Source organism: Cupressus sempervirens, chromosome 7, assembly GCF_028749045.1.
Source record: "Cupressus sempervirens isolate cs-2001-9-10 chromosome 7, ASM2874904v1, whole genome shotgun sequence".
In the NCBI taxonomy this organism is placed as follows: Eukaryota; Viridiplantae; Streptophyta; class Pinopsida; order Cupressales; family Cupressaceae; genus Cupressus; species Cupressus sempervirens.
Genome location: NC_143124.1, coordinates 544,584,460 through 544,594,708, shown reverse-complemented (window position 1 = coordinate 544,594,708; position 10,249 = coordinate 544,584,460). Strand labels below are relative to the sequence as shown.

General features: G+C 33.9%; 1 protein-coding gene across 1 annotated transcript; it reads right to left on the bottom strand.

Moving 5' to 3' along the window:
• Nucleotides 1–850: 850 nt before the first annotated feature.
• LOC149547921 (disease resistance protein Roq1-like) lies at nucleotides 851–5,342 on the bottom strand. The gene is made up of 6 exons (XM_089794205.1): nucleotides 4,652–5,342; nucleotides 2,994–4,116; nucleotides 2,539–2,817; nucleotides 1,741–2,415; nucleotides 1,137–1,448; nucleotides 851–856 (listed from the first exon to the last, which is right to left on the bottom strand). The coding sequence occupies exons 1-6, from the start codon at nucleotides 5,308–5,310 to the stop codon at nucleotides 851–853; spliced, it is 3,054 nt and encodes a 1,017-aa protein (XP_089650331.1). The 5' UTR covers nucleotides 5,311–5,342.
• Between the last annotated feature and the right edge of the window lie 4,907 nt (nucleotides 5,343–10,249).

The window sequence follows — 10,249 nt, the reverse complement described above, 5'->3', positions numbered from 1 at the left end:
TATAGTTTTCTGCCCGCAGCAGAAAGTAATAAAAACTCTTGCATCTGAACCATTATTATTCTTCTTTAAAATAAAGGAGAAAAAAACATTCTATGCTTTTAGAGGAGCATGACTTGCGTTTAGTAGCTTTCAAATGATAGGACTGCAGTTAACACTTATCCCTTGAGCGAACACTCTGGTTGACTACTCCCGCTTACTTTACTTGTTGAAACGTTACTAATGTCTTTTAGAATTCACTCGTATAATAACAGATTATATATTGATAGTCCTTCAGAAATGATATATGTTGTATTTAGCCAATCACCAGTGGTGGTTTTCAGTCAATTTTTTTATGAGTTCAGACTTCAAATTATGAAGTAAGAAATTATAGAGAGAGAGATTAAATTTCCACAATTTATTACCATCATAGTGATTGGTTTCTAAAGCAGATTGTGTTAAGAATTTTATCATCAATATTTGGAATCACACTATGTAATCTATCATCAAAATGAAACTATAGAAAACTTATCATCAAAATGAAACTATAGAGAATGTATAAATGAAAAACGATGGTCTTATAATACAAGAGGAGATCCAACCACTTGACCCAATTCACTAATTACAGCTTGCTAGAATTATTCGTAATGAGCATGACTGTAAGTTCGAAATAATATTTTTTCATGAATAAATAATTCAGAATCCAGATTCTCAAGGCTTTCATGTTTTTATTTTGTTTTTATTCCCATTATCAACTTGATTCCATCTCCTTGCTAGGGCTCTGCTCTTTTAACATTCTGTATATATAAAACAATTTCAAGATATTGGCAGCAACATGCCACTGAATGACTTTTGTATAGTATGAAATTGCTGATTATATCTAAAAGTAAAACAAATAGTATTACAAAAAGATTAACAGGGAAAGAAACGAAGCTCAAGTTAGCCTCGGCACAAAGTAGCTTACCTGAATGCTATGACTACCTTCCCCACTATTCTATCCTTTTTTCATATAGCTGCCCAATAATTCTTTTCCATATAAGAAGGGTTTTACATTTTTCACCCAAGTTCAGTGTCACTATAAATCCCTTCACAAATCTAGCTTGAGTGCCTATTCTTGGTATCCAAAAGGATTGAGCAATATAGTTTAGGGCATGGCTTACTCTTTCTTGGTCAGTAACTCCGAGGGTGACTATCCATTGCCCTTTTGAGATGGAACTCTCTATCCATTCATTTACTGAATGAGGAAGATTTATAACTCCCCCATTTTCATAGCTCTGAATCACAACACATATAATGATTGCACTCAACGAGCGTGATATTTTTAATGATGCCTCAAGCAATCCCTTTTCATTTATATGGATTTCGTTAATTGCCCCTTCCCCAATCAGGTCAGAAAAGAAATTTGCATTTAAAACTGAGTCGACTCCATCAACTGCTTTCCCGATTACACTAGTCAGCTCTGTTGGAAGCCTCTGAGGTGTAAAAATGAACTAATTAGTAGATGTAGGACAATCGATAAGAACAGATTTCTACAATCTATTATAATTATTTGTAAGAACTTTTAGATTTGATTGTGTTAAGTTTTCTAGCATCAATGTTTTGAATCACATTCTGTGATCCATCATTAATATGAAACCAAACATAAGAGAGCATAAAAAAACTCTGAAAAAAATCCTCTGTTTACATTTAACTCCACAAGTTACAGATCACACTTCTTTAGACAAAATAGTTCTCCTGTAAACATTACAAAAGTGAAATACATACCTGAAGCATTTGAATGGAATTCAAGAGAGCTCCACTGACTTTTGAAAGGTGCAAGCATTTCAATCGTCCCAATTCTTCTATACCTGTTATACTCTGCAGCTTCCCACATTCATTAATGGTGATTCTTTCTAGGTAGTTCAACTTTGCAAGACTAGGAATCTCTTCAAGCTGGGGACATTCCGTTATATTCAATATTGAGATTTTTTCCATATCAGTAGAGCTCCACCATATTGTTTTCAGTATTGGGCAGTCTTTCAACTTAATGCAATTCAGTTTTGTCAGTGTTACATTCACTTCGGTCAGATTCGGCATGAACTCAATGTGGAGAGATATGAGATTGGGACAATAATCTCCACAAATTGATACCTTGGATACATATTTTCCTTCTCTAATCACCATCAACCGAAGGCTACTCATCTGAGGCTTAGAAACAGCATGTATCCCACTATTGCTCAAAGAAAATTGTCCACTGCTTGTTGTGAAATCACATAAAACTAATCTCCTAAGATTTGAGAGATTTCTAAGGGATTTAGAAAAGGATTTCCATTCAATTCTCATTGGATCGCCCCCTCCTTCTAAGACTAGATATTCCAAATGAGTTAACATCCCTATTGAGTTTTGAAACTCTTTTAGTGAGACCGCATCAAGCACCAACTCTTTTAACTGAAAAGGGGCCTGAAAAGAATCCATACATAAATTCATTCCAAAGGTGAACAAATTTCATGAGATAGAACTATAGCGAAATGCAAGGTTTACCATAAAAGAAGACCTAATTTTTAACAAAATGGGAAAAAATACCTGTGCATCGTTCAGCCACAGTTTTTCGAGATATCCATTTACAATTGTCAAACACTGGGTATTTTGCAAAGGAATACTTGAAGGAACGCTCCCCGCTCTACGCCAATTCAGATCAAGCTTAATCCATAACAGAGCTGTTGATATTTCACACCGATTGTTTGAATCTCCTACAAAGAATGTTACCACAAAACCAGTGGATGGATCTACAAATGAGTGTAAACACCTCAAACTATGAACATTGTTTTCGATGAGGGTCTGTTGGAATATCTTCGATTCCTCCTGTATTCACATATGAAACTTATTTTCGGTTGTAACCATTACACATTTATGACTGATTCCTAAGTTAATAGTGTTGTAATGTTTAAATATGTTTAACAAAATGTTCCATTTCCTCTTAAAAACAAATTGAATAAAAGCATGTAGAGCATAAAATTTTCATAGAAGAAAGAGCCCACCAAAAAGTCAAGCTGCTTAGGGTGCCACAAGCGACGATGAGTGCCCAATTCATCTGCCATTTCTCTTCCCAAATCACGGAGATGATCATGCATTCTGAATTGAAGCTTGTCGCCATACTCCTCATCATTTTGGTCATGAATTTGGCACTCAACCATTTCAATAAGACACTTATCTTTGAGGGTTTGAATTGCATGCTCTGCCCTCCAACCAGAAGCCTCCCATATTCGCATGGCCATACACTTCTCTTTGCCGATGAAGAAGCATGCAATGTCCATGAAAATCTGTTTCTCTCCACTTTCCAATGCATCAAAACTTATTTTAAGCTTGTGTTTTATGTCTCTATCCAATGTTGTGTGAACTTTATCCAATTCCAACTCCCAATAATGTTTGTCATTGCTGCCAAAAACATGCCCACCCAGCACTTTGAGAGAAAGGGGAGAACCCCCACAAACTTCAACAAAGCTCCGAACTAAACTTTCATATCCATTTGCAGGATAAGGTTGGTGGAATGCATGCCAGCAGAAGAGTTCCCTGCTATGATACACATTCATTGCTTTCATCTTGTAACGAATATGGATTCCACCACGTATTAACACTCTTTCATCACGGGTGGTGATGATTACATAGCTATGAGAAGGCAGGACATCACTAACTAACAGAGCATCTAACTGGTCAATGTGATCAATGTCATCTAAGACAATAAGAAATCTCAACAAATGGCCTCTTCCAATACGATTCCTTATACAGCTAGTTCCCTCATCTATACTCTGAAATTTTGGAGGATCCTTTTCGTGTACCAGATCTTTTAGGAGCTTAGTTTGCAAAGAAAGCAATTCGCCTCTGGAAGATGCTTCTCGTACATCAGTTAGAAAACATGAACCATGGTACTCTAAGCGTTTGCGATTGAACAATTCTTTGGCCAGAGTTGTCTTCCCAGATCCACCCATTCCAAAGATGCCAATTATCTTAACACTATTCTCCTCCTCCTGTCTGCAATGCTGTTCAAAATCTTCTACAATTTCATCTAGCCCCACAGGATGTTTTGCTACATCTAAAGATCTTTCCTTTTGTAGCTCTTTTAGCACAGTGGACACTATATTCTTAAGCAGCAGCTCCTGATTACTAAGAAATTACAAGAATATTGATTAGAAAGATGTTATGCTCTTGTAAGGTGAAATTCCATATTCTAAGTTTTATTTAGGTATGTTCTGTAAGCTAAAATCTTATGTTCAAAGTTTTTATTTGATTAGATTGTTCATTTAGAATTGCAAATTGAATATTCTAAGTATTGATTTAGATATGTTCTGCAAGCTGAAATCCTATGTTCAAAGTTTTGATTTGTCTAGATTGTTCATTTAGAATTATAATAGTCCTTATTTAAAAGTACAATTTTAGATGAATCAGTTAAACTGACTGAAACAGACTTGCACATTAAATTCAAGATATGATTTATTTAGATGGTTCATCTGAAATTACAATAGCTTATCCAATAAAATCTAACTTACCCAATAAAAACCCCTCTATAAATAAATATTTTGGCGAGGTATTTAAACAGCTTGAAACTTAAAGTATGCTACTCAAGCCAAAATTTTATGCTCTGAGTTTAAAATCAAGTAAGAAACACTTCTTCATGGAAAACACACAAACAGAGTCTTACTGATAGTGTTTGCTGAATTCATATCCAGTGATGAATGAGACAAAGTGAAGGGCTTCCTTCCACTCTTGAAGCTTGTCTAGGTACCTGTCCTTCTTTTCATATTCAGAAAATGCATTTGCATAGACTCCATTTTGGATGTGACGGAGATCAGCAGGAGCAACATCATAGAACACTGGTATAATCAGAGACTTAGTTTGTGACATGAGAGAAAGCTCAGCCAAACACCAAGGAGAATTTGCATAACCTTTGGAGAATATGGCAATTTGAACTGAAGCAGAGCTAATAGCGTTCCGAATGGTAGAAGGAAACAAGTCTCCCAAGTCCATCTCTCTCGAATCAAGAAAAACTAGAACTCCCATACCTTGAAGAATATTGTAAATTGGCAGAGCCAAAATGTTTTTCACATCAGGACCCCTGTGGTTTATGAATACATCAAACATTCTAGGAGATGCAGGGGGTTTTTCCCTTCTGCCTCGAGGCTCCATTCCACTGAAAACATTTGCTTGGGCAGAAGAAGATGAAATGCATACAAGCCTTGAATTGAAGCCCCATGTTCTGATCTTCTGCCTCCCTAAACGTCTTGGGGTTGAGTTCAACAGCATGGAAGTACCAAAACCAGAGGGATGGCGAGCTTGACAATAGCAGGCCATTACTTGCATAATCTATAAGTTATTTTGAATTGAATTGAAGAATTTTAATGACGTTCACGGGACTAAATAGTCTAAGACCATAGACTAATAAGTCTTAAGCAAACTCTATATATTTTTTTTTCCATATCGAGCCTCCTTAAATAGGTCTTGATAATCAAACTAACAGTTTAGTTGATCTTATCCTCCTCAAACAAACTGTACCTTCTTTGTAACTTCAAACTGATTTTGTTCATAAGTCTATATGGGGAAATTCCAAGGATGATGCTACATATATATAAAGAATGAGCTTAGGTATTGTATTGGAGGGAATAATCTTAACCACCTGGACTTGTTCCACACTGGAGTAACTTGTGATTATATCTCTGGTTTTTTAAATGAATAATGTTCGTCATTGCTGAGCAAAGTGTTTCAACGTATACATTTATATCTTTTCTTGTCTAATTCCACGAAGATTACTTCTTCACTATGTCTACACCTGTGAACATTTGGGAAATTGGTAGGCATTGGGTAGCTTCCCTTGAAAGGGAATGGAAGTGACCTGCTACGTTGCAACTCCTTGTTGTTAAGTATATGAATTGAACGGGTCAACAGCTATTGTTAATCGTTCATAATTTTTTATGCGTAACAAGTGCACATAGTGGCTAGTATTTGCTGTAATAAAAATTAATTCATTAGTTAAAAAATATTTTAAAAAATAAAAAATTAATTAAGAATAACATTAATAACTATAAATGTATTCATATAATAAAAAATCAAAATTTAAATATTAATAAAATAAAATTATTTATTCTAAAGTGATAAATATTGTAATCAAGCAATTAGAGCAATGACTAATCTATAATAAAATACAAGATTGGGATGTCACTATTGAAAGAGAGAGTTTAGTCTAAAACATATCATAAAATATTATAAAAAATTATAATAAAAATATGATAAATATTTAATAAACTTGAAGAAGTATAAAGAAATCATAAAAGTCATGGCATTTTCTAAGTTATTTTAAAATGTTTAATACAAAGTCATAACATTTTCTAGTTTATTTAATAAAGTTTATTGACTTTTTCAAATATCATATTTGATAATAAAATATAAAAACTAAACTTTAATAATTTTAAACATTCTTAATACAAAACAAATATTTCTTCTATAACTTTATTTTTACATTTAAATTCTTAAATTACAAATATTTGATTTTATTTTTATTATATTACACATGCATCTCTGAAAATATGGCAAAAAAAAGAAATTATGGAGTATCTTCTGCAAAAGGAGTCCTATAAGACCAAATGAAATAGGCCAATAGAATTTGAGAAAAATATTTTGTGTTATATATAAAATTCATAAGTAAATAGGCAAACTTTAGAAAAAATGAAGTTATAGAAAAATAGTTAGTGCTCATTGGTTGAAAACAAATTCACTATTGTAATAATTATGCAAACTAAATGCAATAGTATTGCCTTACGACAAGTACAATAACATAAATTTGTTTGACATTCTTTTTAAGGAGGTAATATTTATAAGTAGGAGATAATTTCCACAACAAGTCAAATTGTGATATTGCTATCAGGATTTAACTATGTGATTTCAAGTCAAACTCATTGACCCATATTTCATGAGTAGTGATTCAACATGAATCCATCTCTCATGAGAATAAATGGAACACTTAGCACTCATTCAATCTAGGTGATGCTCACAAGGGTGAAGCACCGGGACTTCTTGGGAGGTCACCCATCCCAGTACTACTCCAGCCTGAGCGCACTTAACTATAGAGTTTCCTCCATGGTTAAACCCAAAGCTTGCAACCCCATTTGCAAAACCTTCACCAAGTGTTGTGCCTTATGAACCATTCATTAGAAAGCCCCTCAAGCTCATCAATTGATAAGTAGGAGATAATTTCCACAGCAAGTCAAATTGTGATATTGCTATCAGGATTTAACTGTGTGATTTCAAGTCAAACTCATTGACCCATATTTCATGAGTAGTGATTCAACATGAATCCATCTCTCATGAGAATAAATGGAACACTTAGCACTCATTGGATCTAGGTGATGCTCACAGGGGTGAAGCACCGAGACTTCTCGGGAGGTCACCCATGAGTCAATGAGTTTGACTTGAAATCACACAGTTCAATCCTGATAGCAATATCAGAAGGTAATATTTAGTCAGATTTTTAAAAAGGGAAAGTTGTGTTAGTATTCAATTATTAGTTCTTCTGTCGTTAAAAAAATAATAATCTCATTTTTAATATAATCTAATAGAACATATTCATTTGCTTGACTCTCTATTCATTCATATATATTTTCTTGGTTCTTCTCTTTTTGCAAATTAAACTTCTTTTATTTCATTAAAGAGAAATTCTAAATTTGAATTACACATTTGCAATTGGATCTCACAAATTATAGTTGTACCCAAAGAAATGAAGCAAGTTGTGCCTAATAGTCAACAAGATATAACAACCTTATGTGTTGGAGCCCAAGGTGCCCATCAAGAGATGCAGTCCATTTCTAAAGCTTCCATTTGTTTTTCAAGATTCGAATTGAATTTAAGGTGAGTGATGTGGATTCAAGATGATAGATGTGCAAAGTTTCTTGTAATGGATTTTGGAGTTGTAGGGTCCATCATGTCAATATGTTGGTCTTTTGATGTTTGCTCGTGGATTTATATGGGCTTAGATGAATATAAATACTGAATGTCCTCTTATTTTAAGAGTTGTGGATGTGATTGCATTTCTATTTTATAATGGATTCTCTTAATTTAATAGTCTCTTTTGAATATTATTTTTTGAGGGCTTCTATGCACTTTCCTTGGCTCTAGACATTAGGTTTAAATAGAGTAGGCACATCTTCCTATTCTAACCACTATTTTTGTAGTCTTATACATAGAATGCATTACATTTGTCATTTTTTGTGTGGTGTATGAGTATTGATTAAAAAAAGACAACAATCACAATGGGCTTTTTGCAGGTTACATTATGGGTTGATATAGAAACATCAAATGTATCAATTTTTGTTGCTCTTGATATTGGTAGTGACCTCTTTTGGGTTTTGTGTGCCACACAATGTTGTCCAAGCTTTGCCTCCAATTATGGTTTGGTATATTAAAAAGATTTTATATTGTATATTTCAATTAGGTCACTTTATAGTGATATATATCTCTATGTGTTTGCACGCACACACATGCGTGTTTGCAATTATATTATCTCAAATAACCATAATAATTTTTGCTTGAGCAAAAAAAAAAATCCTAGAATTATACATATGTTAGTTGTATCCTACCCATAGTTTAGCCTTTTTTTTTCTATAGCTTTCTATTTTTAATTATATATAATAAACTTTAATTATACCAATGGTCTATTTCAAGCCATAAAATATTGCATTTTAATATGCTCCTTGCATCAACTTGTTGCCTAAAAGTTGGCACTTTATCGTATACTGTCATGTCCCCTTTTCAAATAATTAAAATAAAATAATCTTTGCTAAGGCAGGCAGGCCCAAGAAAGTGAAATTTCGGAAAAAGGGGGTTAATCTTTGGAAACCGTTGGACTAATAAATGAAAATTATTATTAAAATATGTTTCATTAACCTCTCTTGGATGTGAGTTACAGTTATGCCCTCTTTTAAGGGGTTTTGGAGGCATTTTGGGCTCATTCCAGAACTTGATTTTTCCTCATTCTTTGTTATTCTTCAGAGGCTGCCAAACCTGTGGAGAAGGAGACCCAAGAACGGGAGTTTGCAGGTTTCCAGGGAGACCCAAGAACGGGAGTTTGCAGGTTTCCAGGAAGGCTAAGGATGGGAGTTTGAAGCCATTCCATGTGCATGCTCATACAGAGTTTGCCTTTGTGCTGAACAGTGCAGATTTGTGAGTTTCCGGGTGTATTTTTGTAAGAGTTTGGTGTTTCCGGTTGAGTATTTCATATCAGTTTTGGTTGCTGCTGTATTTTATACTTTAAGCTGTTAAAATAGAGCTGAATATATATATTGGGATGTGATTAAACTTCTGAGATAGATTATTAGTGTTCTTGTGGTGTTTCCGGGCATATTTTGTGCTATTTCAGGAGCCCGATGAGCATAGTTTTGGTCCTACATTTTCGAGCTGTTGTGTAAAGGCTATACGGATCTGGAAATGTCAATTTGTAAGCTGTTATGCTGCTGAAAGTTCTGTTAAAATTTCCATTTTCAGATTCATTAATAATTTGTGAAGTTGTGAAGCTTTTAGCACTATTTTCAACATACCCGATTTGGGGTTTCTTGAGGAATTTGGTGGATCTTTGGGTTATTAGCTGTTTGATTTTAAAGATCTGATTAGAGGTTGGAAATATCATGAAAAATCAGAAAAGGGACATTTCATATACATGAGGTCCTACGCCACTACATGCATATCTTTTGACAAGTATTTTGTTACCCACTCATGTTTAAAAACCATTTGTTCCAATATAAATAGTCTTATCAAACCCTCAAGAATATCTAATTTTAATTGGTAGCTCACTGGTCTTCAAAATGCATTTTACTAGCTTCTTTTACTTTTGTTGTCTCTATACTTAGGTTACATATATCTAGCTTTTAGCTCTTAAAAGCCTATAATTTATGTTATGCAAGTTTATATGATCAAGTTTGTTTTACACTATCTAATTTTAGTACTGAGATTGTGGCCCTATATTAATTATCTATTTAATATTTGAAATATTTTTATCATGCTTAGATGACAAGCTAGAATACACATTACTTGTGTTTAGAAAGTAAAGTCCACCAATATAATTGAGAGGGGGGGAGGTGGGGAATCAGTTATCCAACTACTATAATAATTATCAACCTTATTAATCCTTAACCATATGACTAATATAGTCAGCAACCATAACAAGATACTCATACACAATGACACCGGATATGTTAACTAGGGAAACCCTTGATCAAAGGGGAAACCCTAGTGGGTATGGTACCCACAAAATGAT

What these genes read in the sequence shown, in the direction of transcription:
- LOC149547921 (XM_089794205.1), bottom strand. Translation starts at nt 5,310, where the DNA reads ATGCAAGTAATGGCCTGCTATTGTCAAGCTCGCCATCCCTCTGGTTTT. An exon ending in TGTGGCTGAACGATGCACAG is followed by an intron (nt 2,416 to 2,538) that starts GTATTTTTTCCC and finishes GATTCTTTTCAG; the next exon opens with GCCCCTTTTCAGTTAAAAGA. An exon ending in ATTCCATTCAAATGCTTCAG is followed by an intron (nt 1,449 to 1,740) that starts GTATGTATTTCA and finishes TTTACACCTCAG; the next exon opens with AGGCTTCCAACAGAGCTGAC.